The sequence below is a fragment of the Mya arenaria genome, chromosome 14, assembly GCF_026914265.1.
Source record: "Mya arenaria isolate MELC-2E11 chromosome 14, ASM2691426v1".
NCBI classification, from domain to species: Eukaryota; Metazoa; Mollusca; class Bivalvia; order Myida; family Myidae; genus Mya; species Mya arenaria.
In genome coordinates, this window is record NC_069135.1 from 62,207,600 (window position 1) to 62,225,979 (window position 18,380).

At 37.2% G+C, this 18,380-nt stretch overlaps 2 protein-coding genes across 2 annotated transcripts; one reads left to right on the forward strand and one right to left on the reverse strand.

Moving 5' to 3' along the window:
* Positions 1-3,780: 3,780 nt before the first annotated feature.
* On the reverse strand, positions 3,781-5,749 carry LOC128216363 (zinc finger protein 32-like). The gene is made up of 2 exons (XM_052922922.1): positions 5,547-5,749; positions 3,781-3,901 (listed from the first exon to the last, which is right to left on the reverse strand). Exons 1-2 carry the CDS (start codon positions 5,747-5,749, stop codon positions 3,781-3,783), a joined length of 324 nt encoding a protein of 107 aa, XP_052778882.1.
* Positions 5,750-9,633: 3,884 nt separating this feature from the next.
* LOC128218307 (uncharacterized) lies at positions 9,634-12,258 on the forward strand. Its single transcript, XM_052925956.1, has 2 exons — positions 9,634-9,675; positions 9,885-12,258. The coding sequence occupies exon 2, from the start codon at positions 10,036-10,038 to the stop codon at positions 11,638-11,640; it is 1,605 nt and encodes a 534-aa protein (XP_052781916.1). The 5' UTR covers positions 9,634-9,675; positions 9,885-10,035; the 3' UTR covers positions 11,641-12,258.
* Positions 12,259-18,380: the final 6,122 nt, after the last annotated feature.

The window sequence follows — 18,380 nt, forward strand, 5'->3', positions numbered from 1 at the left end:
TTACTTACATCGGCGTAGCTCCAATAGGCACGGTAGGCCCGGGCCTACACATCGTTTCCAAAAATGAAAAATACAAAACGTCCAAATCTGCTATAAAAACTGAAAGGTAAAGGGGTGACAGCTTATGCCTACTTGAAATTCAAGTTTACACTCGAGGTTGACTCGAAGTTTGTTTTTTTCCAAAACGTTTAGTGCCTATTTTTTGAAGACAGTCGAACCGTTTAACAAATCGATTCGATAATATTTTTACAGCAACCGGCAATCGCATGATTTCAATGAGCGTGTGTTTAACTCGGTTTTGTTTACGAATATAAGTTGCGAAGCGGGAGTATATTTTGAATGTCATTCAACATGTATTCCCCTTACTCAGACCCTGGAGATTCCGATGGATCGTAGAATGATGACTTCAAACTCAGACCTTTATCACAGAAGTGGAAGTTGGTCATTGATTTCAAATTTCCATCGAGGTACGTGTGGGTGACAAATGTTTAATCGGAAAAGTTTCGGAAATTTCAGACAAAAATAAATTATTATTATCTTAGCTTATCATAGAACAAATGGTAGCAAGGAATTACATTATAACCTTAATATTTTATATTTTGCATTTTCCTGCTGTATGGATATATTATGTTCGTAGATACTTTTTAGTTAAATAAATTTACATCCATTTATGTAAACAATAACGCTACACTACAGTTCTACAGTTCATTAATAATCAATCCCTCCTTTCCTTTAATCACAATGACCTATTCACCTTTTCATCCGTCAAGAAAAATGTATAAATATATACTACTCAGTACTATGTTTTACTGTTACTTTGTCCTTCCATTCGTCCGTCAGATCGTCCGTTCGTTCACCCATGTATCCATCTATGCATACGCCTGTACAGCCGTAAATACAAAAAGCTATATTTTGTGGTTTGGACTTTGGTCAGGGATAGGTTTTGAGGGTTTCATTTAATTGTTCAGTCTGCCATTGTTGGATAAAAACATACAACTTGATAGTGAGGGTTAAAAAATATTGTGGGATTAAAAAGATAAAAATACAAGAACCCAGAATATATGTCTCGTCTCGTAAGAACGACCGTCCTAACACAATCCGTCCGTTCATCCTTCCATCGACCCATTAGTATATCCATCAAATTTTCCTTCCGCCCATCTCTCCGTTCCTGTCGTGATTTCATTCCTCCCTCCATCCCCTCTTCCATCCACCCGTACGCAAACCAATCTACCCAACAGTCCGTCTTTACTCCGTCCAGCCAGCTGCTGTTTCAACGCATCTATCTCGCTAAAAAGACACTTCTCATCTCCATGGGCCCTTTTCTCTTCAACTTGCCGTCGTAAAATGTCCCTCTCTTTCAGCAGTTCGTCAAATTCGTTCGATTTCTTTGTCGATTTTGCTCTTGGAGTAAGTTCTAGCAATTCACGAGACAATAGCTCAACCTTTTCCTCTAGGTCACGGATGGAACCCTCAACATCCACCGCGTTCTTCAATCTCGCACCACCAGACGCCATTTTTCAAATTTAATATCTTATATCTTCAACTTTAATATCTTAACAATGACCGCTCGGCAGGAGGCGCGCTTAACAATGATTTGAGCGCTAAAAACAGCGCCACCTATCAGAGAATTATGGGAAAGGAGTGACGTCAGAGAGCGCTTAATAAATATCGTATTTTTGGATAAATACTTAAAACAGGCTTGGAAGGAATGACGAAATTCTGGCAAATCATCTTGCAAATGCTCAATCAAACGCAAAGTACACTTCGCCGGATATTCAAAACGAACTGTTGGGTATTTGTGCCGATCAAGTTGTCAGTACAATCATATCTGACTGTAAACTATCTGGTTTCTTCTCTATTATGGCTGATGAGGCAACTGACGGTTCAACAAAGAAACAACTTTCTGTTTGATTTCGTTTTGTTTCAAAGGTAGAAGAGAAGCATGTCGTTCGTGAACAGTTTTTAGGGTTTGTTACTTGCACTTGGCAATAAAGGGAGTATATTTGGCACAATGCATACTCGAATAACTGCAAGGCACTGGCTTAGATATTTTGAACATTCGGGGCCATTGTTATGATGGCGCAGAAACTTGGTGGGCAAGTGCTATTGTGTTCAAGCACTCACCCGGATAACCACTCGTTAACTACACCCATTGTAAGTCGCATTGCCTAAACCTGTCATTGGCCCATAGCTCCAAACTTCAATGCGTCAGAACCATGATGTCTACAGTGCAGTGCCTTTGCGTTTGACTATTCTGCAAAACGCCTCACAGCATTTGCAGATGAACTGGCAGAAGACGTTGTTACAAAGCAAGCGATGGAAAGCCGACAAAATTTGAAGACCTTGTGTGAAACAAGGTGGACGAGCAGGGCAGATGCGCTTCGTACATTCAAGAATGCCTACCGCGTTGTCTTCCATGCCCTTTATCAGGAAGCTGTGACCTTAGCTGACGAGTACCAGGTACATACTACCTGTATTTGCATGTTGATTGCATGTGGTTGCCGATAAATATATGTATTGACCCATTGGTGCATATAGCAAAGCTTCTTAACGCAATAATTAACAATTCAACGGAACACAAATGATAAAAACGTATTTGTATCAGTTCGAAATGCATCGTGTTTTTGCCAGACTGCAGACTGATCATTTAAAAAAAATGTGCTAGCTGCTTTGATATTTCGATAAACATTTAATGAGATCCGTATTCAGATATACGCGGTAAACTTCTATTAGGTATTTTGCATTATTTTACCGAATGGTTTAATCGATTCGGCCATTAACAATATCGATCGAATGTTATATTTTTGTTTTACCTAGATTTACCCAACAGTGCCACGACAAGCAGCCAGACAGAGGAACAGGGCGAACTATAGTGTACAGGACCCGAGTCGGTATTGGAAGGTTTCCTTCTTCTATGTTTTTGTTGACCACCTGCTTCAAGAAATGGATACCCGTGTCCTGAAGAATGAAGAGCGCTTCCAGGCTCAATGGTTAATTCCGACCAAATTTGAAGGTTTCCAGCTGGCCAATGTGGACAGGATCTACGAGGCCTAAGAACCAGACATAACCAAGACTCAGCAAGAGTTCAGCGATGAAGGAAGGAGGTGGATTCTGCGATAGCAGGTGAACGTTGCCTTCGACACTGCTGGCGATACTCAACAAGACATCGGAGACAGCTTATCCCTGCATATACATTATACTGCAGATACTGCTGACCATGCCTGCCACATCCGCCTCATGTGAGCGCTCCTTCAGTTCGATGAGGCGTATCGAGACATACCTTCGTTCTACAATGACCGGCGAGAGGCTATTCTCACTTGGCGCCCTCCATATTCATCGCGATGTTGAGATAGACATAAATAAAATCATAAACACTTTTGCTTCAGTCAACTTGCGGGAACTTGGATTTCTTTAAAAGACTCTCGATATATCATCGTAAATAAAACCAACTGGACACGCTTGTTTAACCATTACATATTTTCCATTTTGAAGCTTGTTTGACAAATTGTTATCAAAGCGTTGTATTTCAGTTCTGTTACTTTACATCATACGTAAAACAAAAATAAATTTTAGTCATGTGCATTATGAAGCTATTTTTGATGACTAAAACGGCTCCAGATACACGCCAAATCGCACCATATCGGATCTACATTTTAAAACAATCTCGGGGGAGGTCCCCCAAACCCCCCTACCAAGTGGGCCTATACTTCATAATAGGCCCAGCTACGCCCCTGACTTAAGTTTGTTATGCTAATGAACTTTCAAGAAATCGGGGCCTGGTTACTTACACCTGAATTCCAGGCCACATAGGTCACAAAAGTGGGGTTTGAGGCCGGCATTGATCAATATGTGTTCCTTTAGCGTCCCAAGCTGGGTGAAAGCCTGGTGACATTTGGAGCAGCTGAAAAATAATAAATACATAATAACAACAAGGGCTGAACCACATATATACAAGCCAGTAACAACCAGATGCCAACCGTTTTAATAAGGCGCATAACTGAATAAATACTTTTGCCAGAGATATATTACATTCTATAGAGGAGTACAATACCGTAGGCAAATTGTTGTTGTAAACATTATGTACCATCTTTCATATGATTATGTTTGCAAGGTTTATAGTATTTGCCTACGTAAAATGAAAACATAACATGAACTACCGGGGCTATGTACATTGATGTCAGCAACAACTACACAGTGGTTATTACCTTTTTTACGAAACCAGGCAAGGTAAAACATACACATTTATCTGGTTATATGAATTCAAACAGTTATACAAAGTAGCAAACTTAAACAAGAGTTCTGCGTAGAAACAAAAAACACTTGTCAGTTTTTTTGTTTTTTTTTCTCAAAAATGGGGCATATTCATTATTACAGTTTGATATTTGTATGAATATGCATATTGGCAAAAAGTGTACAAAGTTTCATATGAATGTCTTAAATGCACTTTGAGTTATGGCAAAAGGTAAAGTTTTGTTCTTCTTTTTTAAAATAAAACGCCAATGCGGCAACGCACCTATTTTGCCGTTTTGACGATGCAATTTTGCAAACATAAGAATTGAGCTCGTGACCAAGTTTTTTAACCAAGAAGACCCATATTTATACTTTATACTTCAGCAATAAGTCCATACAAATAACCTGATCAATTTTCGTACAGATAAACAGAACCTTTTCCTTTTGTATGAGGAAAAATAAACATTCTATAAATACATCAGCTTTTCGTCAAAGAGAAGTCTCAGAGACCTATTTTTGATGCCAGATGACACTATCTCTCATCTAAGATTTCATGCGCACAAACATTTCTGATAGGTCATTTAAAATTTAAATTCAAATCTAGAACAGAAACAATGTTTCCAAACATTTTACCTAATGACTTTTAACCCAATATGTCTCTCAAATTTACAATAGCCTTTTGAAGATACAATGCATGATAAAAACTTTTAAAACTTATGACACTGGGGAAATATTTCCTAAGATTTGTCTTAGTGACATAGCTTTTTACCTGAGGTGACCCATATTTACAAATGTTCAAGACAACATGAAGACAAGTGTCATAAAAATTGTTGGATAAAAACAAAGATCTGACCTATTGACGTAAACGTTCAAGGCATCATATAGGTAAACAATTGGATAAAAACCTTCCTAAGAGTTGACCTTCTGACCTAGTTTTAGACCATATTCACAAATCTTCAAGAAAATAAGTAGAAAAGTCTTCTGATAAAGTTTCATAACAATTGGATAAACCTATTGACTATATGACATGGAATAAAAAAATAAGCTTGAAATTGTTTACATTTAGCCGCCAGCCCACTTTTCACCATTCTATAACCGGTAAACCCCTAATTTTTCTGCTAAAAAAGCTGGCTTAAAAGGGGAATAATTCAACAATTATAAACGTCAGAGTTATGGGCCTTGCTATACTTATAAATGTAACTCTTATTTGAGTTGTGGCCAACATAAGTGCGTTTTTGCACAAAGGCGACAGTGGCAACAGCAAGGCTATCACAATACCTTGACAGATTTTCTTCAAAAATTGGCACTGAACTCACCTGTATGGTTTTTCCCCTGTGTGAATTCTCTCATGTATCTGAAGACTCTTTTTCTCTTTAAAAACCTTTGCGCATGTGGGCCATGCACATGGTGTCTCGTCTGTGTGAGCACGTGCAACGTGGGCCTGCATGTTTCCCTTGGTTGTGAATGCTTTCCCACAAATATCACACGTGAATGGCCGCTGTCCGGAATGACGTCGCATGTATACTATTATAATGAAAGCAATAATAGTGAAAAGAACACTATAAGAAATCATTTACATCCAAGCAGCTGTATACAAATATGTGATTCTAAACTAAATTTAAAATTTGGTCATTATCCAAAGTTCATTTAACATTTTGCTGAGAACAAGGAAATACAATCGTTGCGGATGTGAGTGTACAGGGCATGTAGCCGACATTTCCCATAATAGAACAGTTTGGGTGATTTTGGCTAGAGGTAAGATTAAAAACCAGCAACAATGTTTATAGTATTTGCCTCGTTTCTGAGACAATCCAATGTTGTAAATGTAGAAGGAAGGACTTAATTAAAGTATGGGTTCGGGAACTGGATATGTTGGATGAAGAGATCTGTTTGAGTCAAGTGTCCTTCTGTCTGAAAACCAAAACCGACATAATAATCTGGTGTTTAACCATTTTTCATTTAAAGAAGAGAAGAAGCTTGTGTTTTTCTCGTCTAATATTCACACTTTCCCTTGGAACAAGCGCAGAGAAACTAGACGACTACATTCAGTTTTTATTTTGTCATGGTCGTCTTTTGAATATTGTGTAAATTATCCAAGATAACAAATGCATTCTCCAAGGACTGGCTAAATGAATGAGAGAAAATAATACTTGAAAATAACGCCCATCAAGCTGACAACAAATACGTTTCATTATATTAACTTGAGCCAGGATTTATCTGTGATGTAGTTAATGAGACAGTGCCAACTTCAATCATCAGAAAGAAAAAATGCCTAGATGTAAGATTTAACAAAAGGTATAGCATAATCGAACATATTAACTCGTGTATGAGTAGTTTTATTTCTTGAATAGATTTCTTTCGAATGGCCTCTATATTCAAGAATGAAAAAGTGATTTGATTTCAAACTCCTTTTATTGATTATTACCTTTCCAGTTATCTAGGTGATGGGGAAATGCAACTCCACCAAGACCCCCCTCCCCCCACCCGGATATGGGCTATAAAACTGCATTTTGATTACAGTACTGATGGTGATGCTTAACGTAGTAAAGATTTTGCCGTAATCTTAATTAGTATGATACTGGTTGTGACTTTATTGTCTGGTGTCTGATACAACTTTTGCCACTCTTGAAATTGTGTATACCAAGTTTCCATTTTCTCCTAATAAGAGTCCCTTGTTTCTATATTCGCCCTGCTTGAAGACTGTCTTGTAATGCTGTTTTGTCCCTGGATATTAACGATTTAAATTCATTTCTGTATTTATCGTCAGAGCTAGTAAACAAATCATCATATTTTGGGTGGTAACATTTATACATAAACCCCGTTTAATGGCACAGGGTAAACGCCAAAGACATAGAACACAAAATCAAAAAATCACAAACAAGAAACAAGTCTATAATTATGACTAATATATTAAGACAAAGAAATGAGCATGGAAAGGTCCATAACGCTGACTAATACAGTAACATTTATGCTGAAGTTCTCTTATTGTGAATGTAGTGTTTAAGACTGGGACATTAAGTATTTTTAAGATGGAGGCTTAATTCTGTATTGGCAAATCTTCAAAGTGGGGATTAAACATAAGAAAATTGTGAAGTCTACCAAGCTACTCAATCTACTTAGAAGTGTTTGTCAAAGTACTAAATGGGAGAAAAACCTAAGTTATACTCAATATTACACTGGATTGCAAACACGTGATTCAGTTATTACTTTTCTAATATTTAAAACAAACTTAAGGGGCATGTTCATCTTAATTAAACTGAAAGTAATTATGTGTGAAAAGTGATCCAAAACGCTTAAAACAATGATAAAATATTACTCAAAATAGGTCTTTTGTTATGGATTATTGAAATATATTTTTCCAAATCTTAAACCTTGGTCAAAACGTTTTGAAAGTGTATCTGACGTTTATTTATATGATACGTCGGGTTAAACGAGATGTCACTTGCTTCAATGCTTCGATGTTAAACTTAGTAGGATTGTTACCCGGTTCCTTATCAAAATCTAGGTATATAATCACTATGGACATGTCAAGTTTATTTAATACTTAAAAAACAATCGGTTGTGTTAATTCTTTGAAAACCCTGTTAATGATAAGTTAACTTAAATGGTCACACTTTTTGCAACACTTTTTCATCTAACTTGGTCAGACAGTTTGCCTTTTTAAACTTGGTTGAGTTGTTTTTTGAGGCTGGTAAAATTAACATGTAAAAAAGGTATTTGTATTCCTGTGACGTAAAAGCTATATCATTGTCGTGTTTGAAATAGTTCGTGACCTTGTGTATCGACTTCGGTAAGTGGCGATGTGTTCGTCAACGCTGCTTTGCATATCAATGATCATAGCCGGTCGTTGTCTTGTTTGATATGTTCAAACTAGTAAATGCTAGTATCATTTGAGCGTTAACCGCATTATAAGTCCTAAATTCCTGCTTCTCTTTCTTTAATAACGGTTAAGTTCCGACATAGAACAAATCTTTAAGTCAGTAGAGCCTTAAGTGTGATCATTTTTAATACATGATTCTTAATAATACATTCAAGGCGACATATGTCAAAATCACGTTGTTGTCGTGTTCTTTGTTTTGTTTTCGTCACTGTCTTTGGTTGCAGACTTAAAAATCCAACTTAAACAAACATGGGCTTAGTGGTGGATCCGTTTACTAGTGGTAACACACTTGACTGTCAATCGAGGGATCGCAGGTTCGATTCCCCGCCGCACCACTAAACAAATATAGATCGTCTTCCGGTATGGACGTTACAGCGGGGACCCGTGTGACAGTGCTAGGCACTGGTGCACGTAAAAGAACCAAGGTAGCTGAGGATTACCAAACTTACATTCTGTCTGTGCACTATCCTCCAAAAATCTAAATTGACTAACAGTCTTATTGGAGCACTCGCCGAATGGGCAAGGCCCGAGTTCGAGTATAAATAAGCTTACACACACATTGGCTTGCCACATTCAACTCCGACCGCACCGCACTCCACAAACCACCGTTGTATACTGGATTAATAAACCTAAATAGTACTGTCTGGTGCCATTATTGTAATTAAGAAATGATTAACGTTTATCAAAATTTCCGTATTGTATGTAAGTTATATTAACCCTTATGATAACCTGAGTAATGCATGTATATTGTATTAACGCTTATGATAACCTGAGTAATGCATGTATATTGTATTAACGCTTATAATAACCTGAGTAATGCTGTATATTGTATTAACGCTTATAATAACCTGAGTTATGCGTGTATATTGTATTAACGCTTATGATAATCTAAGTTATGCATGCATAATGTATTTAAATGCTAATGATAAGCTTAGTAATGCATGTGTATTGTAATAATTAACGCTTATGATAATCTAAGTTATGCATGCATAATGTATTTAAATGCTAATGATAAGCTTAGTATTGCATGTGTATTGTATTAAGTTAACGCTTATGATAATCTAAGTTATGCATGCATAATTTATTTAAATGCTAATGATAAGCTTAGTAATACATGTATAAACGCTTATGATAAACATCAAAGGTGCATGTTTATTGTATAAACGCTTATGATTATCTGATACGTGTGTGTATATTGTATAAACGGTTATGATGAATTGTGTTGTACATGTATATTGTTTAAAAGCTTGCGATAACCTGAGTAGTGTATGTATATTGTTTCACAGGTGACGATAATCTGAGTAGTGTATATACATGTTGTAATTTTTTTCTTGACCTCATACACATTAGGGCTTCAAAAAGATAAAAAGAATAAAAACTCCACCAAATATACTTATGACGAGAATAGTGTACATGCATTAACCTCCACTTCACTTGTGTTTATCGCGGAGAGGTCACAGCATTTTCAGAAAATATTGACTTCATTGTACATTAGTTTAAACAGTGTATAAACCTAGATAAAAGTCCGGATCGATGGAATATTGATTATACGGGAAAACACGGAAGTAAATCTGATCTCTCCGTTTTCAGAAAATTGAAAATTCATTTACTGAAAATGGTTTATGATCGAGTGTTTTATACATTCCAAAGGATATTAAACTCCGATAAATTTGTTAAATGTGGATGCCTTTATCTATGTTATCTATCATATAAACCATAACTGCTGAAATCCTCATATAACCTGATATTAGCTTGTATATATTATCATTTTCAGAAAACGTGTTTTACTCCATGCATGGACTTTTCACCAGAATAAAATTAACAAACATTAAAATTTGGCAATAAAACGTTTAAATTGGCTCGTGTGGAATACAAGTTCACAAAATGATACGACGGGCTATTTAAGGGCTGGGTGAAAGGATAAAATGGCGACCGCGAATGGCTCAGATGATATTTTGTCGAACAAGGAAAGCGATCTAAATTGTGAACCGTGCTTGAGTGATGGACGGACACGATCTGTTGAAGGTTTTTGCATGGAGTGCGATGAATATCTGTGCCAGTCATGTCTAGATGCACACAGGATACTACGCATGTCGAAAACACACCATGTTAAAAGAGGAGAAGACATACCAATAAAGAAGCCAAATAAACAAGCTCAGTATTCCGCTGAAAGCAGCTGTCATGTACACACTGGCAGTAAAATAACATCGTTCTGTAAATCGCACAATCAATTATGTTGTGACCAGTGTGTGATTCTGGGGCACAAAGTTTGCACTGATGTTAAGGCTATCGGCGATTATTCCCCGCAATTCGTGAACAGCGAAGACTATAAAACGGCTTTTCAGATGCTTAAGGATTTACAATCCGCATACACCGCGAAAAAATCAGAGGCAAACATGAATCTTGAGGAAGTTGATCGTTATTACCACAAGGCAATGGAGACGTTTAAAGCTGAACTTGACAAAATCAAGATATCAGATATAAGAACATTAAAGGCTGTGGTCTCTACATATGACAGTGTTCTTGGTCAGCTTGGTTCCTGGTTCGAAAGTATCGACACGTATAAAAACAACAATCTGGACAATGAACTCGCCATTCTGGTGTTGAGGTCAATAAGAGATGTGGATACGATCAAAGATAATATTCAAAGATTATGTACCGACGACAGTATTGTCAGATATGGCTTCGTGCCAGATGAAACATCACTGCTTCGTCTAGTCAAAGCACCCTTTCTTGTTCAGACGATTACTGTAAAGCATGAAAGTGACGAAAACACATGTGATATCACAGACATTACGTTGTTACGAGATAACTTTGTCTTATTAACGGACACCAACAATCTAAAACTAAAGATATTCGATACTGCCAATTCTACTCTTGTTTCAAACGTCAAATTACAACATAATCCATGGCAGATATCGGTTACAGAGCACGGTGAAGCATATGTGACTTTTCAAGGCGAACCTAAAATACTCCACCTGAAGTCTCCCACGACAGACCTAACAAATTTTCGGGAGATTGAAGTAGACGGTAAATGTTACGCCGTAGAATGTTTCAACAAAACCCTGAAAGTTCAGTGTTTGACTCCTGCCAAAACTATTGAAGTGGATGGAGAAGGAAACCAAACCAGGGTTATCAGCAATGACTTAAGTAAGGAAACCAACGCGAATGGAGAACAGTTTGTCACTCATCCATACTGGTCAACACAAGATTCGACTACTGGCTCGATGTACGTATCATGTTATAGGAAACATTCACTAACAGAAATCAAAAGTGACGGTGGTGTTAAGTTATTTGTGAAGTCAGACAAGCTGAATTGTCCTAATGGTCTGTGCATGGACACTGATGGTTCCATACTTGTATGTAGCTATAGTAGCAAGGACGTGTTAAGGGTAAAGCAAAATGAAGACATCCAGAGTGTATTACCACAACCTCTACACTTTAACCCCAGGGCAGTTGCTCTAGATAAAAGAACAAAGCGTTTGTTTGTCGCTGGACTTTCTGATGAGATGCATGTGTTTCAAATCTAAATTCCGCGAACCATGATACAATAGGGTTTGATTCCGGGTGATCTAAATATAACAGTGTCGTTTTAATTTGATGACCGGCTTGATAGTTGATATAACTATATGTAGTCTAATGTATTTGTTTTGATCAATGGGCTTGGAAATACTTTTCAGAACTTTATTACCTAGCAGACAGCCTATGAGGTTGTTGTACATATAAAGCTCTTAAAGCAGTTGATAAATATATATATAATATGAATAATACTTGTACATGGTAAATGAATACCTGATACATTAAGTAAATAATGTGAAAAGTGTTGTTAATTTATAATTCGATTTATTGTAACATCTATTAGAAGTGTTACATGTAGCGTGGATTGTAATTTTTTTAAAGAGACCATCATTTTGATTACAGTCATCTGTAAACATTGCGACGCACAATGTCGTACCTTGATATCTATGAAAAGTTTTTTGCATAAGGTACTGTTGTGGCCAATCAGAGCCCACTATTGGTAAACCCGCCTCTGTGTATGATAAGCCCGCCTCTGGCTAACAGTTGCATGTATGTTGATAGTTGAGTTATTGATTAGATTCAAGATCGGGTGCGTATGAGTATGAATGTAATAAAGCTATATTAAACCATCCCGTTTTGGGTCTGTTATATACATTACACTGACAACATTACAGGTACTCTAAATTGTATTCCTTCGTCTGCAGATAGAGTCGGGATCCATAACCATAGAAGTTCTTGGGTTTAAACTATTAGTTTACTATTTGTTTTATTATCAAGTTTCCTCAAGGTAATGCATACTTTGATAATATTTACCATTTACGTTTTTACTTTATTCGGGATTGTTGGGATAAGAGTGGGGTTGTGCAAATAAACTTGATTTTAACCCCCAGTAAATTTACATTGTACATTTACCAACCGTTTTAAGGCTGTACCTAACAAACCTTGATAAACACCCATTGTATTTATATAGTATATATATATAGACTTCTATATATATATATACTACTGTGTTGTTTGTGGAGTTTTGTGCTGTTCTTCCATGTTTCTGGTTTGTGATTTTTCTTGTTTTTGTTTTCTCATATGTTTTTTACTAAATAATATAACATAGTCAGTTCATGTCAAAATAGACAAGTTAAAAGTGATTCAATTTAGTAAGTCTTAATCTATGACTCTAACAGCTGTTTTGTAATTTTAGTAACATGTACATGAATGTACAACTGAAAGTATCAGAGGTATAAATAAGCCTCTCATTGCATTCAATCATTGAAATAAATATTTAATTTTAATGCCTGGTGACCAAATTTTATTGTGGTATCATTTGAAAGGGGTTTTCTTTACTGATTGCTAATATGACCGTGTGAAACAAATCACCTAAAAAAACTAGATAAAGTTATGGCAGTTTGTATTTTCGTTCTTAGTTTTAACTGAAATCGGAAGACAGGTAATCTGATCGTTTAAGGTCTAACAGAGTGTCTGCAATAGTTGTAATGGTACATTGTGATTATTTTTCAATAATTCGTTTGCTGTTCTCATGACGGTATTATGTTACAAAGCCGTTCAGTTGCAGAAGTCGGACATTGGACATAAATCGAACTCAAATGTGTTGGAATTGGTGATATTTGTTTGTAATTCGGATGTGTCGAATGTTCGTTATCTCGACTTTTTTCCCTAGGTCCTGACAAAGTCGACAAAACGAGTTTCGACTTTATAGTATTTTTATATTATCCTCTATACATTAAACCGTTTGAAATGATACCAAAATAAGATGGGGCCACCACGCATCAATGTTTTACATAATTGTACATCGTATATGTTAGCACATTTCTATACTTAATGTCATGATGCCACTCAGAACAAAAACATGTCCATTGTACATGGTACACATATTCGAGCTTTACAAATAAGAAAGTCACATGGTTTAAAAGTCGGAAAAAAACGTGATTCAACAAAAACATATATCGAAATAAAAATATTAAAACACAATTGTGCAAAGAAGAATAATTATTATTCCAACGATTCAAAATCACTGAGTATTTTCATAATGCCATCTGTATTTTTGCAGAATTAAAATAGACAGGTACTCGGGTGCCCACGTTTCAGGAATATTTTGGAGAGTCATTGTTTTTCTTTAGAGGACTTTGTTACTATTACATGCTGCATTTATTCTGCGGCATAAAATGTATATACCGGTGCCCGCAGGTATTTGACGATCGGGTTAAGGGGTCCATGCCCTGCTAACGAAAATGGTTTTAAAATGAATCTACATTTACTATTAAATAGCTGTTAGCGTTATGAAATTGCATGTTCATAACATTTTGTATAAGTTAAACAAGAGGTGTTACAGGAACGTGAAATATTTCCTGAAAGGCCTCATTGGAAAGATAGTCGTTTGTATTTGGGCCGTTATGGAAAGATAGCCTTTAGTATGTAACATATTTTCATGACGATCTACCCAAACATTCTTTGTACTTGTACTTGTATATGAAACATTTTAATAGATTGAACATGGAAATGAAAAGTCACTGCAAAAAAGAGTGGGTATCAACTCGTCTTTGGGCCTAAGCGTTCTTTAATTATTAATCGGAAACGGGTTTTCAGTTCTGTGTCACCACGACCTAGACTTTTAATTTACTGACCTGAAAATCAATAAATTTCATCTTCTGGTCATGACATACCTTCCAAGTTTGAGGTATCTGGGCCTAAGCGTTCTTCAATTATTGATCGTAAACGGGTGTACAAACCCTGAGCCACGACCTTAACCTTTGACCCACTCAAATCAAAACCATATGGTTCCATCTGCTAGTCATGACCAACCTGCTAAACTAGTCTGTCGTCTTTAGGCCCAAGCGTTTTTCAGTAATTGATCGTAAACAAATTTTCAGCTCGAGGTCACCACGACCTTGACCTTTAACCTACTTACTTCAACATTCACAGGTTTCATCTATTAGTCATAAACAAACTAGCTGTACTTTTGTAAGTTTGAGGTTTCTAGGCCTATGTGTTCTTCAGTTATTGATTGAAAACGGATTTTCCGCTCGAGGTCACCATGATCTTGACTTACGATCAACTGACCTAAATATCGATAGGGTTCATCTTCTGCTGTCTACCAAGTTTGAGGTCTCTGGACCTAAGCGCCCTTCATTTATTAATCAGAAATTCAGGTGTTGAGCGGAGAGACGTACTGATGGTTTAACTATAAAAAACCTTCGTGGGAAAGAGAGAGCCGCAGAGCGAACACCAACGCTAGTCTAGGGTCATTGTCAAATACCCCCAATACATAATTGCGCTATAGAGGAATTTCACGACGGGGTAAATTTTTACCCTCGCACCGGTTGGCGGCCATCTTGGAGGCATTCAAGGAACGATGACTAATCGGCAGTATTTCTCTTGATTATTTTCACATTGTTACGCGATAAATGAACTCTAGGTATGGATACAACATCAGGAAAACAACAAAAAAAACTCTAGCTACAAGGATGGACTTGAATTTTCTGATGGAATACGGTATGAAACGAAGTTGGATGTAATTGGTGGACTTGACCCCTATGACAGCAGCTTGAAGTGGTCAACAGATGTTGCCATTCTTCCTTCTGTTACCTATCCAGACATTGTGAACTACCTGATATTCACTCCAAGTAGATTTAAGATTGATGATTTGAAAGCCTGGAAATCTTTAGAAGCTGTAATCCAATTGTGCTTTGGTTGGGTTCGAGAAAGAGGTGCCATAGACACAGCAGGGCATATCGTTGTGAAGACAAAGGTAATTAATGATATAAATTCCCTTAGCTAATGGTTATCAGTTATTGACTACTATTAAAATATTTTTTAAGTAAACTCATGGTAAATAATTAAACTATATATATGAAGGAATATTTATTTAAGAACGCCCCCCGCCCCCTTGGTCTGGGGGTATATCGGGGATAGCTGGGGAAATGGGTCATGTTTTTACCTTCCAGGTGGCCCGACAGTGCTGGGTAAATGCTGTGGTCTTTGTGAACCATTCCAGCATGGAAAACTATTTGGTTTCATATTCATTCAGTTTCTTATTTCTTCAGGTCCTGCATTCACAGAGGCTGCGAGAAAAGCCGCTACAACCATGGGTCATCGCAAAGCCAGATGGTGTTGTTGTTGCTGCCCATTGCAACTGCATGGCTGGTCTTGGCGAGGCGTGTACTCACATTGCAGCCCTATTGTTTTCTGTCATGGCTGCTGTGGAAGTAAGAGACTCTAAGTCTGTGACAGAAAGCAAATGCTGGTGGATACAGCCAACAGCTACAAAGGCGATCAACTATAAAGAAATAAGTGAGATTGACTTCACATCAAAGAAATCCGCAGCCCGGAAAGTGACATCAACATCTGAAATGCCAGAGAAAACACCAACCACACGAAAGGCAAGCTTTCCGAAAGCCTCATATTCAGACTTAATGTCATTTTGTGAGAAAGCCCAACGGTTGCAGAAAAAACCTGGCCTTCTCTCTGTCATTGATCCTTTTGCTGATGAGTTCATCCCAAAAGCAGACAAACTTGACTTGCCAGAACAGTTGACAAAACTTCGTGATCCAGACCTCATCGGCAATGACACTACAACTGTTCTTTTGAAATGTTCCGAAGTTACAATTACTTGCACAGCTGAGCAAGCTGCAAATGTGGAAATGGAGACACGGCAACAGTCAAAATCTGGACTTTGGTTTAGATTTAGAGCTGGTCGGATAACTGCTTCAAAAATGAAGGCTGCATGTGTAACCAACCCACTGAAGCCATCTGAAAGCCTTGTAAAGAGTATTTGCTACCCCGAAAGTAGCAGATTTGAAAACATTGCAACAAAGTGGGGTCTAAGTAATGAAAACAGAGCACGTGACCAGTTTGTAAAGCATGTGAGCCATGAGCACGAGGGAATGTGCATTTCAGACTGTGGTTTTTTCATCAGCACAGACAGGCCATTTCTTGGGGCGTCACCTGACGGAATTCTCACATGTGCGTGTTGCGGCTCTGCCTGTGTGGAAGTTAAATGCCCATATACAATAAGGGGTGATATCATTTCAGAGAGCAATTGTACATGCCTTGAAATCAAAGAAGGCCAGTTGACACTAAACCGGGAACACAGCTATTTCTACCAGGTTCAGACACAAATGGGAGTGTGTAAAATGGATGTTACTTACTTTGTAGTGTGGACCAGTAAGGATTTGTTTGTTGAGACAATTCCATTTGACAAAAACTTCTATGAAAATATTTGTATGAAAGCTGACAATTTGTTCCAAATTGCTATACTGCCCGAGCTGGTAGCTAAAGTGTATACAACTCTGGTTGTTGACAAAAATGATCTAAACCAGTCTTTATGTACTCCTCTGCTCAAATCATCAGAAAACATCCAAAGCCCTGTCAAAATGATGAAAAACTTTATTGTGTGTGCAACCAGGTTGAGTTTGGTAAAATGATAGGTTGTGACAATGATGATTGTGAAATTGAGTGGTTTCATTATGGTTGTGTAAATATTGAAAGTGCTCCAGCTGGGAAATGGTTTTGCCATGTATGTAGGAAGCTGCCACAGTTTAAGCGCAGGCGTCTTGCTCGTCATTAACTGGATCATTGTGTTGACTGTTTAATAAGTGAATTTGATCTATCATATGTAAATGTATTTCCAGAAGTTAACACATTCATGTACTTGCATTTGTTCTGTGACTGGCAAGTTTTTGATTATGTTTTATATGTACAATAATAGTCAATTCTTAACATGTACAATTCACTTGTTATTGCTGCATTTCATACCTTACCAGTATAATTATTGTTCATTGAAAGATAAATGATTTCAAAAGTTTGTTTTCTTCTTTTTTATGCTTTCTTTGGTCACAGCCTGTGCAATTCAGGTAAATGTGGCTTTTGGTGCTCAAAGGTTGCAGAGTGCAAGTTTGAACAAGTTATAATGGCATTTAACAAGCATGCTTAGTACTGGTTCTACACGGAACATGTTCGAGAACGTTTTAAAATATTTGTCGTAAACCTGTTTGAGCTGTTAAAGACACCAAGGTTCCATGTTGAACAGTGAACACATGGTCAAGAATATCAGCAGGGTGTAACAACTAAGAGCAATAACAATACTAACATGATGTGCAAACAAACAACAACATGTAGTTCACTTTTAATCAAATCCAACAACTGATGCATTTAGGTTAACTAATGCACAACACACATGGGCAATTTTGTCAAGTACAGTGAAATCATTTTTGCCCTTAAACATTAGAAATCTTATAGGCACAGTTCCATTTAAAAATGAATACTTTTGACGGACAGTCCCAATTACCCGTTCTACATGAATTCGGACATTGGCAAGTTTTCTTGTTGATTCAATGTCTGCCGCTGACAGCTGATCTCTACCTTTTGTGAAAGCTGGTATGTTAACCGACGCTGCAAGTGAGCCAACACTTGTACTTATATCAAAACCTCGGTCAGCTAAGATCAAATCACCTGGAGACAGTTTATTCAAATACCCACAGTGTTCAGTTATATACTTGTCGCTGGTTCTACCACCCCAACCTTTTGAAATATAAGACACAATTCCTTGAGGCGTTATTCCTATAAGAAATTTAACTGTATGATGGTGTTTATAGGAGCTGTAGGTTTCTGCCGAAGCCTGTAAATTAGAAGGTTTTTCAATAAACACTTCAAAACAGTCTATAATGGAAACAACTTTCTTCCCAAAGTTTTTTCGAAACTGCATTGGCATTGTCTTTTGTAACACTTCTCGCTGAGGCCA